At 43.9% G+C, this 24,709-nt stretch overlaps 1 protein-coding gene across 6 annotated transcripts in view; it reads left to right on the top strand.

The window, feature by feature from the left end:
* dnajc6 (DnaJ (Hsp40) homolog, subfamily C, member 6) overlaps nt 1-24,709 on the top strand; it is a 67,029-nt gene that overhangs the window by 25,971 nt on the left and 16,349 nt on the right. For all 6 annotated transcript variants that reach the window (XM_042322365.1, XM_042322364.1, XM_042322366.1 and 3 more), the window contains 5 exons: nt 10,984-11,033; nt 12,330-12,478; nt 20,167-20,289; nt 22,630-22,763; nt 23,497-23,691. In XM_042322365.1, coding sequence (XP_042178299.1) covers nt 10,984-11,033; nt 12,330-12,478; nt 20,167-20,289; nt 22,630-22,763; nt 23,497-23,691 — 651 coding nt within the window. The remainder of the gene's footprint in view (nt 1-10,983; nt 11,034-12,329; nt 12,479-20,166; nt 20,290-22,629; nt 22,764-23,496; nt 23,692-24,709) is intronic.

Below are 24,709 nucleotides of genomic sequence, written 5' to 3'. Positions count from 1 at the left end.
TATCACTCCAGTGTTAATGCTAAATTGTAATTAGTTCGCCTCTGTGGCCTATTTATTGCCTTACCTCACTAATGTCACTACATTTGCACAAACTGTACATATATTTTTCTATTGTGTTACTGACTGTACGTTTATTCATCCCATGTGTAACTCTGTTGTTGTTTTTGTTGCACTGCTTTGCTTTATCTTGGCCAGGTCGCAGTTGTAAATGAGAACTTGTTCTCAACTGGCCTACCTGGTTAAATAAAGGTGAAATATTTTTTTTAATAAAAAAATTGTATAATTCCTTCTCGCATCTACACGCTCTCCTCCTCTCACATTTTCCCTTTGCTTGTGGACTTCAGTGCACAACACATCAGCTGTCTGTGTCCAGGCAAAAAATATATACTTTCCAACCCAAACCTTCATATCATAACTGCTAACCTCTACACACAGCCTACAGCGTTGTCATCATATTAGCTATTTTGCTACCTGACAACTTTACGGTTTTTACTTTTTAATTACCGTTTATATATATATATATATTTTTTTTCCCTCAACTTTTTCACTCCGGACGCTTTATCTGGACACGATTCGTCAGGACCTCCAACAGCCGAAGCTAAGTAGTAACATTAACATGATGCCTTCTAATTGCAGTCGCTGTACTCGCCTTACGGCGAGGATAGCTGTGCTACAAGCCCAGCTTCAGACGCAATCGTTAGGCAAGGGTAATTTCAGTGTAGGAAAGGATGAAACAGCGTCTGTGCCACCAGTAAGTACAGATAGTAGTATAAATCCCTTGGCACAGTCCCCGCAGCCGGACAACTTTCTCACGGTTTCTGGAAGGAAATGCTGTAGGAATGCTCAACCGGTGTCACTCATTCAGCCGACAGAAACTTTCAACCGGTTTTCCCCATTAAGCAGCGAGTCGGAGTCAGAGGCCGAGTCTTCTCTGGTCTCTACTCCTCTCGTTACAGGGTCTGAGATGCCGAAGCTTCCCACCATTAGCTCTGACAAATTGAAAACTCTAGTCATTGGTGACTCCATTACCCGCAGTATTAGACTTAAAACGAATCATCCAGCGATCATACACTGTTTACCAGGGGGCAGGGCTACCGAAGTTAAGGCTAATCTGAAGATGGTGCTGGCTAAAGCTAAAACTGGCGAGTGTAGAGAGTATAGAGATATTGTTATCCACGTCGGCACCAACGATGTTAGGATGAAACAGTCAGAGATCACCAAGCGCAACATAGCTTCTGCGTGTAAATCAGCTAGAAAGATGTGTCGGCATCGAGTAATTGTCTCTGGCCCCCTCCCAGTTAGGGGGAGTGATGAGCTCTACAGCAGAGTCTCACAACTCAATCGCTGGTTGAAAACTGTTTTCTGCCCCTCCCAAAAGTTAGAATTTGAAGATAATTGGCCCTCTTTCTGGGACTCACCCACAAACAGGACCAAGCCTGACCTGCTGAGGAGTGACGGACTCCATCCTAGCTGGAGGGGTGCTCTCATCTTATCTACCAACATAGACAGGGCTCTAACTCCTCTAGCTCCACAATGAAATAGGGTGCAGGCCAGGCAGCAGGCTGTTAGCCAGCCTGCCAGCATAGTGGAGTCTGCCACTAGCACAGTCAGTGTAGTCAGCTCAGCTATCACCATTGAGACCGTGTCTGTGCCTCGACCTAGGTTGGGCAAAACTAAACATGGCGGTGTTCGCCTTAGCAATCTCACTAGGATAAAGACCACCTCCATTCCTGTCATTATTGAAAGAGATCATGATACCCCACATCTCAAAATAGGGCTACTTAATGTTAGATCCCTTACTTCAAAGGCAATTATAGTCAATTAACTAATCACTGACCATAATCTTGATGTGATTGGCCTGACTGAAACATGGCTTAAGCCTGATGAATTTACTGTGTTAAATGAGGCCTCACCTCCTGGCTACACTAGTGAACATATCCCCCGTGCATCCCGCAAAGGCGGAGGTGTTGCTAACATTTACGATAGCAAATTTCAATTTACAAAAAAGAAAATGACGTTTTCGTCTTTTGAGCTTCTAGTCATGAAATCTATGCAGCCTACTCAATCACTTTTTATAGCTACTGTTTACAGACCTCCTGGGCCATATACAGCGTTCCTCACTGAGTTCCCTGAATTCCTATCGGACCTTGTAGTCATAGCAGATAATATTCTAATCTTTGGTGACTTTAATATTCACATGGAAAAGTCCACAGACCCACTCCAAAAGGCTTTCGGAGCCATCATCGACTCAGTGGGTTTTGTCCAACATGTCTCTGGACCCACTCACTGTCACAGTCATACGCTGGATCTAGTTTTGTCCCATGGAATAAATGTTGTGGATCTTAATGTTTTTCCTCATAATCCTAGACTATCGGACCACTATTTCATTACGTTTGCAATTGCAACAAATAATCTGCTCAGACCCCAACCAAGGAACATCAAAAGTCGTGCTATAAATTCACAGACAACACAAAGATTCCTTGATGTCCTTCCAGATTCCCTCTGTCTACCCAAGGACGCCAGAGGACAAAAATCAGTTAACCACCTAACTGAGGAACTCAATTTAACCTTGCGCAATACCCTAGATGCAGTTGCACCCCTAAAAACTAAAAACATTTCTCATAAGAAACTAGCTCCCTGGTACACAGAAAATACCCGAGCTCTGAAGCAAGCTTCCAGAAAATTGGAACGGAAATGGCGCCACACCAAACTGGAAGTCTTCCGACTAGCTTGGAAAGACAGTACCGTGCAGTATCGAAGAGCCCTTACTGCTGCTCGATCATCCTATTTTTCTAACTTAATTGAGGAAAATAAGAACAATCCGAAATTCCTTTTTGATACTGTCGCAAAGCTAACTAAAAAGCAGCATTCCCCAAGAGAGGATGACTTTCACTTTAGCAGTGATAAATTCATGAACTTCTTTGAGGAAAAGATTATGATTATTAGAAAGCAAATTACGGACTCCTCTTTAAATCTGCGTATTCCTTCAAAGCTCAGTTGTCCTGAGTCTGCACAACTCTCCCAGGACCTAGGATCAAGAGAGACGCTCAAGTGTTTTAGTACTATATCTCTTGACACAATGATGAAAATAATCATGGCCTCTAAACCTTCAAGCTGCATACTGGACCCTATTCCAACTAAACTACTGAAAGAGCTGCTTCCTGTGCTTGGCCCTCCTATGTTGAACATAATAAACGGCTCTCTATCCACCGGATGTGTACCAAACTCACTAAAAGTGGCAGTAATAAAGCCTCTATTGAAAAAGCCAAACCTTGACCCAGAAAATATAAAAAACAATAGGCCTATATCGAATCTTCCATTCCTCTCAAAAATGTTAGAAAAGGCTGTTGCGTAGCAACTTACTGCCTTCCTGAAGACAAACAATGTATACGAAATGCTTCAGTCTGGTTTTAGACCCCATCATAGCACTGAGACGGCACTTGTGAAGGTGGTAAATGACATTTTAATGGCATCGGACCGAGGCTCTGCATCTGTCCTCGTGCTCCTAGACCTTAGTGCTGCTTTTGATACCATCGATCACCACATTCTTTTGGAGAGATTGGAAACCCAAATTGGTCTACACGGACAAGTTCTGGCCTGGTTTAGATCTTATCTGTCGGAAAGATATCAGTTTGTCTCTGTGAATGGTTTGTCCTCTGACAAATCAACTGTAAATTTCGGTGTTCCTCAAGGTTCCGTTTTGGGACCACTATTGTTTTCACTATATATTTTACCTCTTGGGGATGTTATTCGAAAACATAATGTTAACTTTCACTGCTATGCGGATGACACACAGCTGTACATTTCAATGAAACATGGTGAAGCCCCAAAATTGCCCTTGCTAGAAGCATGTGTTTCAGACATAAGGAAGTGGATGGCTGCAAACTTTCTACTTTTAAACTCGGACAAAACAGAGATGCTTGTTCTAGGTCCCAAGAAACAAAGAGATCTTCTGTTGAATCTGACAATTAATCTTAATGGTTGTACAGTCGTCTCAAATAAAACTGTGAAGGACCTCGGCGTTACTCTGGACCCTGATCTCTCTTTTGAAGAACATATCAAGACCATTTCAAGGACAGCTTTTTTCCATCTACGTAACATTGCAAAAATCAGAAACCTTCTGTCCAAAAGTGATGCAGAAAAATGAATCCATGCTTTTGTCACTTCTAGGTTAGACTACTGCAATGCTCTACTTTCCGGCTACCCGGATAAAGCACTAAATAAACTTCATTTGGTGCTAAATACGGCTGCTAGAATCCTGACTAGAACCAAAAAATTTGATCATATTACTCCAGTGCTAGCCTCTCTACACTGGCTTCCTGTCAAAGCAAGGGCTGATTTCAAGGTTTTACTGCTAACCTACAAAGCATTACATGGGCTTGCTCCTACCTATCTCTCTGATTTGGTCCTGCCGTACATACCTACACGTACGCTACGGTCACAAGACGCAGGCCTCCTAATTGTCCCTAGAATTTCTAAGCAAACAGCTGGAGGCAGGGCTTTCTCCTATAGAGCTCCATTTTTATGGAACGGTCTGCCTACCCATGTCAGAGACGCAAACTCGGTCTCAACCTTTAAGTCCTTACTGAAGACTTATCTCTTCAGTGGGTCATATGATTGACTGTAGTCTGGCCCAGGAGTGGGAAGGTGAACGGAAAGGCTCTGGAGCAACGAACCGCCCTTGCTGTCTCTGCCTGGCCGATTCCCCTCTTCCCACTGGGATTCTCTGCCTCTAACCCTATTACAGGGGCTGAGTCACTGGCTTACTGGGGCTCTCTCATGCCGTCCCTGGAAGGGGTGCGTCACCTGAGTGGGTTGATTCACTGATGTGGTCATCCTGTCTGGGTTTGGCGCCCCCCCTTGGGTTGTGCCATGGCGGAGATCTTTGTGGGCTATACTCAGCCTTGTCTCAGGATGGTAAGTTGGTGGTTGAAGATATCCCTCTAGTGGTGTGGGGGCTGTGCTTTGGCAAAGTGGGTGGGGTTATATCCTTCCTGTTTGGCCCTGTCTGGGGGTGTCCTCAGATGGGGCCACAGTGTCTCCTGACCCCTCCTGTCTCAGCCTCCAGTATTTATGCTGCAGTAGTTTATGTGTCGGGGGGCTAGGGTCAGTTTGTTATATCTGGAGTACCTCTCCTGTCCTATTCGGTGTCCTGTGTGAATCTAAGTGTGCATTCTCTAATTCTCTCTTTCTCTCTCTCTCTCTCTCTCGGAGGACCTGAGCCGTAGGACCATGCCCCAGGACTACCTGACATGATGACTCCTTGCTGTCCCCAGTCCACCTGGCCGTGCTGCTGCTCCAGTTTCAACTGTTCTGCCTTATTATTATTCGACCATGCTGGTCATTTATGAACATTTGAACATCTTGGCCATGTTCTGTTATAATCTCCACCCGGCACAGCCAGAAGAGGACTGGCCACCCCACATAGCCTGGTTCTTCTCTAGGTTTCTTCCTAGGTTTTGGCCTTTCTAGGGAGTTTTTCCTAGCCACCGTGCTTCTACACCTGCATTGCTTGCTGTTTGGGGTTTTAGGCTGGGTTTCTGTACAGCACTTTGAGATATCAGCTGATGTACGAAGGGCTATATAAATAAATTTGATTTGATTTGATTTAACGTCATAGTCAACATAGCTACTAAAACTAACGCATTAGTAAACCCGCTACAATCATGGAGTACAGTGTACAGTCAGCAAGCTGCAGCTTATGCTTTCAGTACTAGATTAATTCTCTGATCCTTTGATTGGGTGGGCAACATGTCAGTTCATGCTGGAAAAGCTCTGATAGGTTGGAGGATGTCCTCTGGAAGTTGTAATTATTGCTGTGTAAGTCTATGGAAGGGAGTGAGAACCATGAGCCTCCTAGGATTTGTATTGAACTCAATGTACCCAGAGGAAGATGGAAACAGTCCTCCAGCTACACAATGTTGCTACCCTACAGAGTGCTGTTGAGGCTAAGGTAGACCTTCATTGCAAAAGTGTGTTTTAATCAATTATTTGGTGACATGTGAAAATATTTAGTATAGTTTATCAATAAATGATAACTTTTTTAATATTTCACTATTTCTGTTTTTCTGAAATTCACTGAGGAGGATGGGCCTCCCCTTCCTCTGAGGAGCCTCCACCAGCAGCCAGAGTAAGCAGAGCTAGCACTAGCAGCAGCGACAGTAGTACAGTTAGCAGAGCTAGCACTAGCAGCTGCTACTACAGTTACCAGAGCTGGCGCTAGCAGCAGCTAGTACAGTTAGCAGAGATTAACTATGCAGTATGTTGTGTTTTTATGTAGTATTTCTTACACTGTTACCCCAGGAAATCTTAAGTCTTATTACATACAGCAGGGAGGAACTATTGGATATAAGAGCAACGTCAACTTACCAACATTGCGACCAGGAATACGACCTTCCTGAAGCGGATCCTCTGTTTGGACCATCACCCAGGACAATGGACCGGATCCCAGTAGGCTAGTCAAAACAACGGCGTCGCAGAAGGAGCAGACGGAGTGGTCTTCTGGTCAGGCTCCGTAGACGGGCACATCGCACACCGCTCCCGAGTATACTACTCGCCAATGGCCAGTCTCTTGACAACAAGGTAGACAAAATTCGAGCAAGGGTTGCCTACCAGAGAGACATCAGAGATTGTAACATTCTCTGTTTCACGGAAACATGGCTCACTCGAGATACGTTATCGGAGTCGGTACAGCCACCCGGTTTCTTCACGCATCGCGCCGACAGAAACAAACATCTCTCTGGTAAGAAGAAGGGCGTGGGTGTATGTTTTATGATTAACGAGTCATGGTGTGATTATAACAACATACAGGAACTCAAGTCCTTTTGTTTACCTGGCCTAGAATTCCTTACAATCAAATGCCGACTGCGTTATCTACCAAGATAATTATCTTAGATTATAATCACAGCCGTGTATATATCCCCCCCAAACAGACACCTAGACGGCCCTGAAAGAACTTCATTGGACTCTATGTAAACTGGAAACCACATATCCTGAGGCTGCATTTATTGTAGCTGGGGTTTTAACAAGGCTAATCTGAAAACAAGGCTGCCTAAATGTTATCAGCATATCGAATGCGCGACCCGGGCTGGCAAAATTCTGGATCATTGCTACTCTAAATTCTGCTACGCATACAAAGCCCTCCCTCGGCCTCCTTTCGGCAAATCTGACCACGACTCAATTTTGTTGCTCCCAGCCTATAGACAGAAACTTAAACAGGAAACGCCTGTGCTCAGGTATGTTCAACGCTGGCCCGACAAATCTGATTCCACGCTTCAAGATTGCTTCGATCACGTGGACTAGGATATGTTCCAGATAGCCTCAGACAACAACATTGGTGTATACGCTGATTCTGTGAGCAAGTTTATTAGCAAGTGCATCGGTGATGTACCCACGATGACTATTAAAACTTTCCAGAACCAGAAACCGTGGATAGATGGCAGCATTTGCGCAAAACTGAAAGCGCGAACCACTGCTTTTAATCATGGCAAGGCAACCAGAAACATGACCGAATACAAACAGTGTAGCTGTTCCCTCAAACAAGCTAAGCGTCAGTATAGAGACAAAGTAGAGTCACAGACACAAGACTTATGTGGCAGGGTCTGCAGTCAATCACAGATTGCAAAAAGAAAAGCAGCCCCGTTGTGGACACCGACATCTTGCTCCCAGACAAACGAAAAAACTTCTTTGCTCGCTTTGAGGACAATACAATGCCACTGACACAGCCCGCTACCAAAACCTGCGGGCTCTCCTTCACCGCAGCCAACGTGAGTAAAACATGTAAACGTGTTAACCCTCGCAAGGCTGCCGGCCCAGACGGCAGCCCTAGCTGCGTCCTCAGAGCATGCGCAGACAAGCTGGCTGGTGTGTTTACCGACATATCCAATCAATCCCTATCCGTCTGCTGTTCCCACATGCTTCAAGAAGGCCACCATAGTTCCTGTTCCCAAGAAAGCTAAGGTAACTGAGCTAAACAACTATCCACCCATACAGTCAGCGTAGTGAAGAAGGCGCGACAGCACCTCTTCAACCTCAGGAGGATGAAGAAATTTGGCTTGTCACCAAAAACACTCAAGAACTTTTACAGATGCACAACCGAGAGCATCCTGTTGGGCTGTATCACCACCTGGTACTGCAACTGCTCCACCCACAACTGTAAGGCTCTCCAGAGGGTAGTGAGGTCTGCAAAATGCATCACCGGTGGCAAACTACCTGCCCTCCAGGCTCCCTACACCACCCGATGTCACAGGAAGGCCAAAAAGATCATCACGAACAACAGCCACCCGAGCCACTGCCTGTTCACCCCGCTATCATCCAGAAGGGCGAGGTCAGTACAGGTGCATCAAAGCTGGGACCGAAAGACTGAAAAACAGCTTCTATCTCAAGGCCATCAGACTGTTAAAACCTGTTTGGGATAGGGGGCAGCATTTTCACATTTGGATGAAAAGCGTGCCCAGATTAAACCGCCTGCTACTCAGTTCCAGTTGGTAATATATGCATATTATTAGTCGATTTGGATAGAAAACCCTCTGTAGTTTCTAAAACTGTTTGAATCATGTCTGTGAGTATAACAGAACTCACATGGCAGGGAAAAACCTGAGAAAAATCCAACCAGGATGTGGGAAATCTGAGGTTTGTAGTTTTTCAACTCATTGCCTATCGAATATGGGGTGGAATACGGTGTCTATGGGGTCAAATTGCACTTCCTAAGGCTTCCACTAGATGTCAACAGTCTTTAGAACCTTGTTTGATGCTTCTACTGGGAAGGAGGGGGGAATGAGGGCTGAGTGAGTCAGTGGTCTGGCAGAGTGCCATGAGCTTGTGCCGCACGTTCACGTAAGAGTTAGCTTGGGTCCCATTGCATTTCTGAAGACAAAGGAATTCTCCGGTTGGAACATTATTGAAGATTTATGATAAAAACATCCTAAAGATTGATTATATACTTCGTTTGACATGTTTCTAGGGACTGTAATGGAACTTTTTGGCTTTTCATCTGCTCATGCGTCATGAATTTGGGTTACTGGGCTGAACGCGCTAACAACAAGGAGGTATTTGGACATAAAGATGAAATTTATCGAACAAAAGAAAACATTTATTGTGGACCTGGGATTCCTGGGATTGCATTCTGATGAAGATCATCAAAGGGAAGTGAATATTTATAATGCTATTTCTGACTTCTGTTGACTCCAACATGGCGGATATCAGTATTGCTTGATTTGTTGTCTGAGCGCCGTACTCAGATTATTGCACGGTTTGCTTTTTCTGTAAAGTTTTTTTGAAATCTGACACAGCAGTTGCATTAAGGAGAAGTATATCTTTAATTCTGTGAATAACAGTTGTATCTTTTATCAATGTTTATTATGAGTATTTCTGTAAATTGACGTGGCTCTCTGCAAAATCACCGGATGTTTTGGAAGCAAAACATTACTGAACGTAACGCGCCAATGTAAACTGAGATTTTTGGGTATAACTATGCACTTTATCAAATAAAACATACATATATTGTGTAACATGATGTCCTATGAGTGTCATCTGATGAAGATCATCAAAAGTTAGTGATTCATTTTATCTATATTTCTGCTTTTTGTGACTCCTCTTTGGCTGGAAAAATGGCTGTGTGTGTTTTTGTGACTTGGCTCTGACCTAACATAATCATTTGTTGTGCTTTCATTGTAAAGCCTTTTTGAAATCAGACACGATGGGTAGATTAACAAGAAGTATATCTTTCATTTGGTGTATTGCACTTGTTAATGTATTAAAGTTACATATTTAAAAAAAATACTTTTGAATTTCGCGCGCTGCCTTTTTAGCGGAATATTGTCGAGCCTAGCCATAAGAAGTTTTAAACAGCCATCACATTGAGTGGCTGCTGCCAACATACTGACTCAAATCTCTAGCCACTTTAATAATTAAAAATTGGATGTAATAAATGTATCACGAGTGACTTTAAACAATGCCATATAATTATATAATGTTTACATACCCTACATTACTCATCTCATATGTATATATTGTACTCCATACCATCTACTGCATCTTGCCTATGCCGTTCGGCCATCGGTCATCCATATATTTATATGTATATATTCTTATTCATTCCTTTACACTTTGTGTGTATAAGGTAGTTGTTGTGAAATTGTTAGATTACTTGTTAGATATTACTGCACGGTCGGAACTAGAAGTACAAGCATTTCGCTACACTCACATTAACATCTGCTAACCATGTGTATGTGACCAATAAAATTTGATTTGATGATTTGATTACGCTAGCAGCAGCTAGTACAGTTAGCAGAGCTAGCGCTAGCCATATTATCCAGATAAGCTAACACTGTTCACGCTGCAGGAGAGCACAACAAAACACTGGATCAAAATAAAATGCTGCTTTTGGCCCAATTACCTCGTTAAGAGGAATTGCCCACTGATGCTTCCTCCTGTTCCCGCTTCCCCTCCTCCCCACCTCCTTCTCTGCTCTCCCTTCCTGCCTCCCCCTCTTCCCTCCGTGCCTCCATCTCTGCTTCCCTGCCGGCCCTCCCTCCCTCCCTGCCTCCCCTCCTCCCTCCCTGCCTCCCCCTACTCCCCTCTCTCCCTGCCTCAGTTTACCCAGGTGGCTGGGCTGTTGGGTAATCATGCAAGGCCAGGATGGGAAGCCCTCAGGGCTATATGGCACTCATCCACCCCAGCACTTCACTAACAGACCAGTGGCCTAGATAGTGGATTTACATTTACACCACAAGCAACAGGGCCCCAGCCTCATACACTTTAGGCTACTTCTATTGTCACTTGAATTGTGTAGCTTTGGCTAGTAGGCTACTGACCCCTGTCTGTGTATGTCTACTCCTCTACAGCTTGCTACAATGTCATTTTTAACCATTACATTAGATACAAATGTGACAACACAAAACAGTCGACACAGTGTTCTAAACACTGTAATTACATCATCTGAATTGCATTATATGTTATTTGACAAAACATCTCTGTTTACAGATACACAAAAGGAGAGCTGGACATTGCCTACATCACATCACGAATCATAGGTGAGTACTGTATAGAAACATCATTCTCGAACTGTAGTTTAATTTTCTCATTATGGGGAACAGTAAGCCTGTCTTCGGGCTTCAAAGGTTTCTTCTCAACCTAGCCAGCGTTAGACATCTGGATCTCTCAGTCTCCAGCCTCCTATAAATATTGCCTCACTTTTTCCCCTGCACAACATCTACTTTAAATCTGCAGGTGACAGAGGGTGAGATTTCTGGGAGAGTGGGTGTACCCCTAATAAAATAAAACACCCCTAATAAAAACACAAATGATGCTCCAACCTTGTGATGGGCCCCTCATAGCAGACAACACACACACACACACACACACATACACACACACACACACACGCCTCCACATCCCACACCTGAGTGCTGTAAACAGAGGAGAGCTGTGCAAACCACAGTACTACTCTGTCTTCCTTCTCCTGACACACACACACACACACACACGCTTCCACCTCCCACACCTGAGTGCTGTAAACAGAGGAGAGCTGTGCTGTGGAAACCACAGTACTACTCACTCTTCCTTCTCCTGACACACACACACACACACACACACACACACACACTCTTTCAGTGTTGTGAGGATGCATGTAACAGCAGTCTGTCCTACAGATGCAGAGGACACAGTCACGCAGGCGTTACTTGGGGGCCCCTATCCCATCATGCATAGCGTGTCACCTCTGACCCCTCCTCTCACTGAAAACTCATAATTATTCTCTATAACACCCCACATGTAGCTGCACATGCCAGTCAAACCTGTTATAAAACACCTGCAGTTATATTATTTTAAACCCAATTTTAAACAGAAGAATATAACTATACATAAATCACAAACTGTACTCTCACCTTTTCGACATTTAGTATGATTCCCTGTCTGTTTTATATGTTTACAGCCTTCCTACTGCACATGAAATCCCCAATCTGGCTCTCATCATCCCCAGCTTCCAATTGGCTCGTTCATCCCTCCTCTCCCCTGTGACTATTCACTAGGTCATTGCTGTAAATGAGAATGTGTTCTCAGTCAACTTACCTGGTAAAATAGGAGTTAATAGTATGGATCAAATCAAACACTGTCATGGAACGTCATGACAGTGTTTAATAATAGCATAGTACTGTATATCCTGGCATGCCTCATCATCACCTCTATGGTGACTGGGATTGCCCATATGTCTCCCTCTCTGTCTTTTTCCAATGTCTCCCTCTATGTCGCCTGCCAATGCCTCTCTCTGTCCTCTGCCAATGTCTCCCTCTCTGTCCCCTGCCAATGTCTCCCTCTCTGTCACCTGCCAGTGATGTCATATCCTGCAGAGGCATTGCAGATCGGCAACCAGAACCATGTGGAGGATATGCGCTCCTTTCTGGACTCACGGCACGCTGACCACTACACTGTCTTCAACCTGTCACAGCGCAACTACCGAGGCGCGAAGTTCTCCAACCGGGTGAGACAGAGAGCACGAGATGGAGGTCTACCAAGGCCTACCAAGATCAACACACAGAGATACTATACTTAGCCTCAGTTCAGTCACTCTCTGTTATACGGTAATGCTAAAACACACTATGCCAACATGTATGCAATGATTTATAATACATTACAACACATTACCCATAGCCCAGGTGTCAGACTCATTCCATGGAGGGCCGAGTGTCTGCAGGTTTGTGGTTTTTACTTTCAATTAACTAGACAACCAGGTGAAGGGAGTTCCTTACTAATTACTGACCTTAATCCATAAATCAAGTACAAGGGTGGAGTGAAAACCCGCAGATTCTAGGCCCTCCGTGGAATGAGTTTGACACGTGCCATTGGCACCAGGTATTGTGTTTCATGGCAAACATAGCATACTCACTGAACACTGTGAAAGTGCATTGTCCTATGCATAGACCTAAATCCGAATCAAAGACTGAACTTGGAGAGTAAGACATGGCTCAGTTTCTCTCACTGTGAGACTCCAGTCACTACTATGTCAGCTTCCCACTTCAACTGATTTACTGTTCAATGACTAGATGTTATCCTTGGAATTAATCTGGTTCAATCGCTCCATTCAGTTTATGGGTCACCAAGACACCAGCAGTTACATTTTACATTAACATGTTAGTCATTTAGCAAACACTCTTATCCAGATAAGTTAGATACAGTTAGTGCATTCATCTTAATATAGCTAGTTGAGACCACCACATACCACAGACGTAGTGAGTACATTCTTCCTCAATAAAGAAGTTATCAGCAAAGTCAGTGCTAGTTGGAAAAGATGTGCACTTTGTTATTGTTGGGGGGAAATTAGAAGACTGGTAATTCTTGATTAAATGAATTAAAATGCCTTTATTTGTATGGCATGTTCAATAGAAACAAAGTTTTAAAAATCTGACACTTAAAACTTTGTTTCTATTGAACATCCATACATACAGTGCCTTGGTCCTCCTTTCTTTTTGATGACCAATTTACCCCTTTTACCAAAGAGTACCTTCTATCTACCAAAATGTACTATTGTGTACCTTAGTAGTGCTTCCCTTCCTCCTCTTTCTACTAGTTACATTTATATTTTTTAACCTTTATTTAACTAGGCAAGTCAGTTAAGAACAAATTCTTATTTACAGTGACGGCCTACCCCAGTCAAACCTTGACAACGCTGGGCTAATTGTGCATCGCCCTATGGAACACCCAATCACGGCCAGATGTGTTACAGCCTGGATTCAAACCAGGGACTGTAGTGACACCTCTTGCGCAGAGATACAATGCCTTAGACCGCTGCGCCACTCAGGAGTTGCAGTAGTCCCGACGGGATATGACAAGTGTCTGGATTAGGACCTGCGCCGCTTCCTGTGTGAAGAAAGGTTGTACTCTACAGATGTTGTGGAGCATGAACCTGCAGGAGCGAGTCACTGCTTTGATGTTCGCAGAGAATGACAGGGTGTTGTCCAGGTTCAAGCTTTGGTTCTTTACACTCTTGGAGGGGGACACCATGGAGTTGTCAACCGTGATGGAGAGGTTTTGGAGAGGGCAGGCCTTTCCCGGGAGGAAGAGTAGCTCCGTCTTGTCGAGGTTGAGCTTGAGATGGTGGGCCGACATCCAAGCTGAGGTATCTGCCAGGCACGCAGAGATGCATGTTGCCACGTGGGTGTCAGAAGGGGGGAATGAGAAGTAGTTGAGTGTCATCTACCTAGCAATTATAGGAGAGACCATGAGAGGATATGATGGAGTTGAGAAAAGAGTTGTAAAGAATAAAGAGGAGAGGGCCTAGAACCGAGCCCTAGCGAACACCAGTAGTGAGAGCACGTGGTGCAGACACAGATCCTCTCCACGTAACCTGGTAGGAGCGACCAGGTAGGATGACATCCAGGAGTGTGCAGAGCCTGAGCCACCCAGCCCTGAGAGGGTGGAAAGGAGGATCTGATGGTTCACCTGATGGAAGATGAGAGCAGAGGAGAGAGTCAGCTTTGGCAGAGCAGAGAGCCTCCGTGACTGTCACGATCGTTATAATGAATGTCGGACCAAGGCGCAGCGTACGTAGAGTTCCACAAGTTTATTAAATGAAACTCACAAAACAATAAACAAAAAACAAAATGTGCAGTAAATGCAGTGCTCCCAGGCAACTACACAAAAACAAGATCCCACAAAACACAGTGGGGGAAATGGCTGCCTAAATATGATCCCCAATCAGAGACAACAATAAACAGCTGTCTCTGATTGGGAACCATATCAGGCCAAAATAGACATACAATAACCAAGATAACCCACCCTAGTTACACCCCGACCTAACCACCATAGAGAATAAAAGGCTCTCTATGGTCAGGGCGTGACAGTGACAGAGGAGAGCAGTCTCAGTTGAGTGACCCTTCTTGATGCCTGACTTGTTAGGGTGAAGAAAATCATTCTGAGAGAGTTGGTCAGAGACAGCACGCTCAAGTGTTTTGGAAAGGAAAGAAAGGATACTGGTCTGTAGTTTTTTACATCAGAGTTTTTTTTCCAACAGAGGGGTCGAGTGTTGGTTTCCTGAGGGGTCTACCATTATCACTCCTTTTTCATTATACACACATGCACCAGGGGCGAACCCCTCGCATTCAGGTGTTCAAGTGGACGGCCGACCATGGTACCGTTTCCAGAAAACAGGATCCACATTATAGTTTATTTTTATTTTTATGATTTCACCTTTACTTAACCAGGTAAGCTAGTTGAAAACAAGTTCTTATTTACAACTGCGACCTGGCCAAGATAAAGAAAAGCAGTGTGACACAAATAACAACACAGAGTTACACATGGAATTAACAAGTGTACAGTCAATAACAAAATAGAAAAAAAGTAAATATACAGTGTGTGCAAATGGCGTGAGGAGGTAGGCAATAAATTGGCCATAGTAGCGAAATAATAACAATTTAGCAGATTAACACTGGAGTGATAAATGAGAAGATGATGATGTGCAAGTAGAGATACTGGTGTGCAAAAGAGCAGAAAGTAAATAAAAACAATATGGGGATGAGGTAGGTAGATTGGGTGGGCTATTTACAGATGGACTATGTACAGCTGCAGCGATCGGTTAGCTGCTCAGATAGTTGATGTTTAAAGTTAGTGAGGGAAATAAAAGTCTCCAGCTTCAGCGATTTTTGCAAATCGTTCCAGTCATTGGCAGCAGAGAACTGGAAGGAAAGGCGGCCAAAGAGGTGTTGACTTTGGGGATGATCATTATGGTATACCTGCTGGAACGTGTGCTACGGGTGGGTGTTGTTATCGTGACCAGTGAATTGAGATAAGGCAGAGGTTTACCTAGCATAGACTTATAGATGACCTGGAGCCAGTGGGTCTGGCGACGAGTATGTAGCGAGGGTGACCGTGTTACCAAGCCTCAGAGCAGTGGGCAGCTGGGAGAAGGTGCTCTTGTTCTCCATGGACTTTACAGTGTCCCAAAACTTTTTGGAGTTAGAGCTTCAGGATGCAAATTTCTGTTTGAAAACGCTAGCCTTTGCTTTCCCGACTGACTGTGTATATTGGTTCCTGACTTCCCTGAAAGAGTTGCATATCACAGGGACTGTTTGATGCTATTGCAGTCTGCCACAGGAGGTTTTTGTGCTGGTCAAGGGCAGTCAAGTCTGGAGTGAACTATCTGGTCTTAGTTCTATATTTTTTTGAAAGGGGCATGCTTATTTAAGATGGTGAGAAAATTACTTTTAAAGAACGACCAGGCATCCTCCCCTGACGGGATGAGGTCAATATCCTTCCAGGATACCCGGGCCAGGTCAATTAGAAAGGCCTGCTCGCAGAAGTGTTTTAGGGAGCGTTTGACAGTGATGAAGGGTGGTCGTTTGACCGTGGACCCATAGTGGATGCAGGCAATGAGGCAGTGATCGCTGAGATCCTGATTGAAAACAGCAGACATTGTATTTGGAGGGCAAGTTGGTCAGGATAATATCAAATCAAATCAAATCAAATCAAATTTTATTTGTCACATACACATGGTTAGCAGATGTTAATGCGAGTGTAGCGAAATGCTTGTGCTTCTAGTTCCGACAAAGCAGTAATAACGAACAAGTAATCTAACTAACAATTCCAAAAAAACTACTGTCTTATACACAGTGTAAGGGGATAAAGAATATGTACATAAGGATATATGAATGAGTGATGGTACAGAGCAGCATAGGCAAGATACAGTAGATGATATCGAGTACAGTATATACATATGAGATGAGTATGTAAACCAAGTGGCATAGTTAAAGTGGCTAGTGATACATGTATTACATAAGGATGCAGTCGATGATATAGAGTACAGTATCTACGTATGCATATGAGATGAATAATGTAGGGTAAGTAACATTATATAAGGTAGCATTGTTTAAAGTGGCTAGTGATATATTTACATCATTTCCCATCAATTCCCATGATTAAAGTGGCTGGAGTAGAGTCAGTGTCATTGACAGTGTGTTGGCAGTAGCCACTCAATGTTAGTGGTGGCTGTTTAACAGTCTGATGGCCTTGAGATAGAAGCTGTTTTTCAGTCTCTCGGTCCCAGCTTTGATGCACCTGTACTGACCTCGCCTTCTGGATGACAGCGGGGTGAACAGGCAGTGGCTCAGGTGGTTGATGTCCTTGATGATCTTTATGGCCTTCCTGTAGCATCGGGTGGTGTAGGTGTCCTGGAGGGCAGGTAGTTTGCCCCCGGTGATGCGTTGTGCAGACCTCACTACCCTCTAGAGAGCCTTACGGTTGAGGGCGGTGCAGTTGCCATACCAGGCGGTGATACAGCCCGCCAGGATGCTCTCGATTGTGCATCTGTAGAAGTTTGTGAGTGCTTTTGGTGACAAGCCGAATTTCTTCAGCCTCCTGAGGTTGAAGAGGCGCTGCTGCGCCTTCCTCACGATGCTGTCTGTGTGAGTGGACCAATTCAGTTTGTCTGTGATGTGTATGCCGAGGAACTTAAAACTTGCTACCCTCTCCACTACTGTTCCATCGATGTGGATGGGGGTGTTCCCTCTGCTGTTTCCTGAAGTCCACAATCATCTCCTTAGTTTTGTTGACGTTGAGTGTGAGGTTATTTTCCTGACACCACACTCCGAGGGCCCTCACCTCCTCCCTGTAGGCCGTCTCGTCGTTGTTGGTAATCAAGCCTACCACTGTTGTGTCGTCCGCAAACTTGATGATTGAGTTGGAGGCGTGCATGGCCACACAGTCGTGGGTGAACAGGGAGTACAGGAGAGGGCTCAGAACGCACCCTTGTGGGGCCCCAGTGTTGAGGATCAGCGGGGAGGAGATGTTGTTGCCTACCCTCACCACCTGGGGGCGGCCCGTCAGGAAGTCCAGAACCCAGTTGCACAGGGCGGGGTCGAGACCCAGGGTCTCGAGCTTGATGACGAGCTTGGAGGGTACTATGGTGTTGAATGCCGAGCTGTAGTCGATGAACAGCATTCTCACATAGGTATTCCTCTTGTCCAGATGTGTTAGGGCAGTGTGCAGTGTGGTTGAGATTGCATCGTCTGTGGACCTATTTGGGCGGTAAGCAAATTGGAGTGGGTCTAGGGTGTCAGGTAGGGTGGAGGTGATATGGTCCTTGACTAGTCTCTCAAAGCACTTCATGATGACGGATGTGAGTGCTACGGGGCGGTAGTCGTTTAGCTCAGTTACCTTAGCTTTCTTGGGAACAGGAACAATGGTGGCCCTCTTGAAGCATGTGGGAACAGCAGACTGGTATAGGGATTGATTGAATATGTCCGTAAACACACCGGCCAGCTGGTCTGCGCATGCTCTGAGGGCGCGGCTGGGGATGCCGTCTGGGCCTGCAGCCTTGCGAGGGTTAACACGTTTAAATGTCTTACTCACTTCGGCTGCAGTGAAGGAGAGACCGCATGTTTTCGTTGCAGGCCGTGTCAGTGGCACTGTATTGTCCTCAAAGCGGGCAAAAAAGTTATTTAGTCTGCCTGGGAGCAAGACATCCTGGTCCGTGACTGGGCTGGGTTTCTTCCTGTAGTCTGTGATTGACTGTAGACCCTGCCACATGCCTCTTGTGTCTGAGCCGTTGAATTGAGATTCTACTTTGTCTCTGTACTGGCGCTTAGCTTGTTTGATAGCCTTGCGGAGGGAATAGCTGCACTGTTTGTATTCAGCCATGTTACCAGACACCTTATCTATGAGAGTGCCCATGTTTACGGATTTAGGGTTGTACCTGGTGGGTTCCTTGATAATTTGTGTGAGATTGAGGGCATCTATTTTAGCTTGTAGGACTGCCGGGGTGTTAAGCATATCCCAGTTTAGGTCACCTAACAGAACGAACTCTGAAGATAGATTAGGGGCAATCAATTCACATATGGTGTCCAGGGCACAGCTGGGAGCTGAGGGGTGTCTATAACAGGCGGCAACGGTGAGAGACTTATTTCTGGAGAGATTCATTTTCTAAATTAGATGCTCAAACTGTTTGGGCATAGACCTGGAAAGTATGACAGAACTTTGCAAGCTATCTCTGCAGTATATTGCAACTCCTCGCCCTTTGGCAGTCCTATCTTGATGGAAAATGTTGTAGTTGGGTATGGAAATCTTTGAATTTTTGGTGGCCTTCCTAAGCCAGGATTTAGACATGGCAAGGACATCAGGGTTGGCGGAGTGTGCTAAAGCAGTGAGTAAAACAAACTTAGGGAGGAGGCTTCTGATGTTAACATGCATGAAACTAAGGCTTTTTCTATTACAGTCAACAAATGAGAGTGCCTGGGGACACGCAGTGCCTGGGTTAACCTCCACATCACCCGAGGAACAGAGGAGGAGTAGGATGAGGGTACGGCTAAAGGCTATCAAAACTGGTCGTCTAGTGCGTTGGGGACAGAGAGGAGCAGATTTCTAGCCGTGGTAGAATAGATTCAGGGCATAATGTGCAGACAGGGGTAGTGAATGGGGAAATGGCGCTCTTTGTGGTCAATATTCGGATATATGGATAGATGGATATAAAAAGAAAATTAGAACACAATCATGTAACAAATAATTTGTTGTATTTCACCAGATGTATGTCTTTGAACCGATTACTTTGAAATCCCACACAGACGAAGTTATAAGGATCATTTAGTTGTTAATGGCAGCCTGCAGTACCCTGGTTGGCCTACAACTTCAGATATTCCATGAGAGGTGGCAGTACTGAGCTAGCCTGCAACCTCACTTCCTAAAGTTGTACAAACTGCGCATGCAATGTTTCCAAAAACTCCTCCATGTAGAAAGATGGCGACACACTGAAATGACACTTCCTGATCATCAAATGCGCCACTGAGCATTCTCATAGGAAACAATGGGGGGGTGTCATCGATGGATTCATCCATATTTTTTTGTCTGTTAAAGTCATTATAATTACATGACTCATCATGGTAACTTGTGATTTGTGCACCTGTTGCTTTCACTGCAAGGACGTTACTTATAATCGTTCTCCTGTCTGTCTGTCTGTCTGACTGTCTGTCTGTCTCTCTCTCTCTCTCTCTCTCTCTCCTCCCCTCTTCTCCCACCACCCTCTTACTCCCCCCACTCTCTTACTCCCCCACTCTCTTACTCCCCCTCTCTCTTTCCCACTCCCTCATCCCCCTCCCTCCCTCTCATCTCCCCTCTCTCTCTCTCTTCACCCCTCTTCTCTCTCCCCTCCGCATCTCTCTTACCCCCCTCCCCTCCCATTTCCAGGTCTCAGAGTGTAACTGGCCATCCCGCCAGGCTCCCAGCCTGCACAACCTGTTTGCGGTGTGTAAGAACATGCACAACTGGCTCAAACAGAACCCCAAGAATGTGTGTGTCATCACCTGCTCGGTAAGATGAGACCCACAGGAGTGTTCATTCACATTCACATTCTTCACTCTGTCCTTTTTCCTCTGTTCCTCCTCTCTTGTTTACACACCAATCCTTTCTCTTCTCCTTTCTCCCTCCATCTCCTACCTCCTCTTTCCCCCCTCTTATTGTTGCCTCGGTCCTGAGAACCATCATTCACACTCATCCTCAGTTCTTTCTTGTTTACACAACATTCCTCTCACTCCATTCTCCTTCCATCTCCTCCTCCTCCTCCCCCTCTCATTGTTGCCTCTCTACCATCCTGGGTTGTCCTGGGTTTGTTCTGGGTTTGTGGGACTGCCTGGGGTCCAAGAGAAACACAGCTTGGAATACTGCTCCAATTGTTTCTGTTTCAGCTTTAGTTTCCACTGAGCTCTTTCACTGGCATTGCAGAACTTAAGCAAAGACAGATGTTCTCTGTATTCAAGAGGGAAGTATAGACTACAGTCGAATAGTATATAATAAAAGTCCTGGTCCTGTCATTTGCTGTAGCAAAATAATTATGGGTAGGGAAAAGTATACTGTACATATTTCAAAGTATACTGTACATGTTTCAAAGTATACTGTACATGCTTTAAAGTATACTGTACATGTTTTTAGTTATGTACTACAGTACACTATGACTGGAATGTAATGCTTTCCATCTTTCTGTATGTGATTTCATTGTGGATGGCAAGTTCATCTGTGTTGAGCAATTACTTTTAGTTTATATGAGAGTTCCTCAAATGTCTTCCTCAACGTTTTGTGCTGAAGGAAGAATGTTGCTTTCTTAGAAATACTTGGCCCAGTTTTATGATCTTAACTTTACCTCAACCAGATGTATTTATAACTGTATAACTTTCTTAAGCAAAAGAGACACAAGTTATATTTAGCTACTGTGGCCGCAGATAGTGACAGACAAACTCTGTGTGAAGAGTCCCTGTTTAGTGATATTGGAGCGACGTGGGATTGAAACCAAAAATATTGGCCATGCACAGGGAACATGGAAGGGCCCTAGCTTCTAAGAATCATAAAGACTATCCTAGCTTCTAAGAATCATAAAGACTATCCTAGCTTCTAAGAATCATAAAGACTATCCTAGCTTCTAAGAATCATAAAGACTATCCTAGCTTCTAAGAATCATAAAGACTATCCTAGCTTCTAAGAATCATAAAGACTATCCTAGCTTATAGGAATCATAAAGACTATCCTAGCTTCTAAGAATCATAAAGACTATCCTAGCTTCTAAGAATCATAAAGACTATCCTCACTTATAGGAATCATAAAGACTATCCTAGCTTCTAAGAATCATAAAGACTATCCTAGCTTCTAAGAATCATAAAGACTATCCTAGCTTCTAAGAATCATAAAGACTATCCTCGCTTATAGGAATCATAAAGACCGTCCGAGCTAAAAAGGAATCATAAAGACTATCCTCGCTTATAGGAATCATAAAGACCGTCCTAGCTTACAGGAATCATAAAGACTATCCTAGCTTATAGGAATCATAAAGACCATCCTAGCTTATAGGAATCATAAAGACTATCCTAGCTTATAGGAATCATAAAGACCATGCTAGCTTATAGGAATCATATCATATCCTAGCTTCTAAGAATCATAAAGACTATCCTAGCTTCTAAGAATCATAAAGACTATCCTAGCTTCTAAGAATCATAACGACTATCCTAGCTTATAGGAATCATAAAGACTATCCTAGCTTATAGGAATCATAAAGACTATCCTAGCTCATAGGAATCATAAAACTATCCTAGCTTATAGGAATCATAAAGACTATCCTAGCTTCTAAGAATCATAAAGACTATCTTAGCTTCTAAGAATCATAAAGACTATCCTAGCTTATAGGAATCATAAAGACTATCCTAGCTTCTAGCTTCTAAGAATCATAAAGACTATCCTTGCTTATAAGAATCATAAAGACTATCCTAGCTCATAGGAATCATAAACACTATTCTAGCTTCTAAGAATCATAAAGACTATCCTAGCTTCTAAGAATCATAAAGACTATCCTTGCTTATAAGAATCATAAAGACTATCCTTGCTTCTAAGAATCATAAAGACTATCCTTGCTTATAAGAATCATAAAGACTATCCTAGCTCATAGGAATCATAAACACTATCCTAGCTTATAGGAATCATAAAGACTATACTGCCTTTTTTTGCAATGCATTGAGTTGTGTAAATTGAAGTACTGTAAGCTTGCTGCAGCTTCCTTCTCTTCTGTTAGTTATCCTACATAACGGTTTATGTTGGCATGTTGCTGTTTGCTTGCTAGTGTTGTCTATGTGTATCTACTATCTACTGACTGTCTGTGCCCTCCTTAAGGACGGCCGTGCTCCGTCGGGTGTGCTGGTCTGTGCCATGTTCTGCTTCTGCCACCTCTTCTCCAACCCAGTGCCCGCCATGCAGCTGCTTAGTGCCAAGAGACCCGGCTCTGGCCTCTGGCCCTCGCACCGGAGGTAGGACAACACAGGGGGCGTGTTTGTGGGGTCTGTGTGAGTGTGTTTATATTGATTGCTGTTCATTGCAGTGGAAAACAGGAGAAAAAGATTAAACACATAAACAGTCTTCACCTCCATGACTTTGACTTTGTTATTTTTAGATGATGGATGAACTTAAAAACCTAGCTCCCTCCTCCTTCCTTCTCCCCCTGCATTACTCTCCTAAATTCTTTATCAACCTATTTATTTTCCGATGGCTGAGTTGCAGTACATGGCGTATTAGCCACGATGCTAACGAGGTGCCAGAAATATACAGCAGCCAATTAATCAACATGCAAGCACGAACACACACACACACACACACACACACACACACACACACACACACACACGCTAACACAGCCAGCCGCTTGGCCACACAGCTGCTTCTCATAATAACAAAGACTGCTTCATCCTTCAGCCCAGACAGAGAGGCTGATGGATGAAGACAGTAACAATCAAGCCTCATCTTGGTTTCTCTAAACTGAAAAAGCAAACGATTTTCTGCAAGAATCTGTAGACATAGGAAATATGATTTCAAGTATATACTGTAACTTTGAGATGGATAGTTTTGTGATATTTTCTAGCACAAAAAAAATTCCCCTCCTCTGTATTCATGTACAAAGACAATGTATGTTTATTTTTAGATAGTACTCAGTGCTTATGGTAGTTTAGTGTCTGTAACCTTACATTCTCAGCCTCTCTTCTCCAGGTACATAGGCTATGTGTGCAGTATGGTATCAGAGAAGCCCTCCCTGCCACACTCCAAGCCCCTGGTGGTCAAGGCAGTCACTATGAGTCCAGTACCTTGCTTCAACAAACAACGCATCGGCTGCAGACCCTTCTCTGAGATCCTCATAGGGGAGACCAAGATCTTCTCTACTGCACAGGACTATGAGAGGATGAGGTACAGTAGGTGCAGACACACACACAAACAGAAATCCCAAGCATTTCGCTACACTCGCATTAACATCTGCTAACCATGTGTATGTGACAAATAAAATTTGATTTGACACACACACTAGCAGCTGTTTGTTCACACGCACCCACCCGCAGTTGCTATATGTGATAAAGTGAACATCTGAGGCCCGCAACCGACCCTAACCTTCTATAGAAAATGCGCTGTAGGCTACAGTTAGACAACAGATTATTTTTGACAGGCCGTGCAGATTTTTTTTTGCCTTATTTAGATATGTTTCTGTTTATAATTTCCAGCATTTTGGTAGACTATTTGCTAGTCAACTGGTCTATAATTAGATACATGCAGCTTCTCTTCTGTCATTATATGTTGCCCTAGAAGACTAAATAAACCCCTGCTCACCAGAATGTCATACATCGACAGAATGAATGCTTCAAATTGACATCGGTAAAGTTTTCTCTGTCATCTCTGCTTCTTTCATGGAGCAAGGACGTTTAGGGACCGGGGAGAAAATGCTCCAGTTGGACCATTTGTAAGGAAATAGAAAGCTGTGAAAACAACCCATCATGTTTCTGATAAGATGTCAGTTCGGCTTGGATGCATATTTTATGTGTTTGAAATTCTATCAGCTTTTATGATACTGATAAAGATAGCACCTCTACAGACTGCACACTCACATTCTCTCAAGATGTTAAAAGAAAGAAATCATCAGAGCCTATTTCTCCACTCCTGTTCCTGTGAAGACGTAATAGTGAAGACATCAAAACTGTGAAATAACACATATGTAATCATGTAGTAACCAAAAAAGTGTTAAACAAATCAAAATATATTTTATATTTGAGATTCTTCAAAGTAGCCACTCTTGGCTTTGATAATACATTTGCATACTTGGCATTCTCTCAACCAGCTTCATGAGGTAGTCACCTGGAATGCATTTCAATTAACAGGTGTGCCTTGTTAAAAGTTCATTTCTGGAATTTCTTTCCTTCTTAATGCGTTTGAGTCA

Source organism: Oncorhynchus tshawytscha, linkage group LG05 (genome assembly GCF_018296145.1).
Source record: "Oncorhynchus tshawytscha isolate Ot180627B linkage group LG05, Otsh_v2.0, whole genome shotgun sequence".
NCBI lineage: Eukaryota > Metazoa > Chordata > Actinopteri > Salmoniformes > Salmonidae > Oncorhynchus > Oncorhynchus tshawytscha.
The sequence above is the reverse complement of the archived record's forward strand: the minus strand, read 5'-3'. Positions and strand labels throughout refer to the sequence as shown.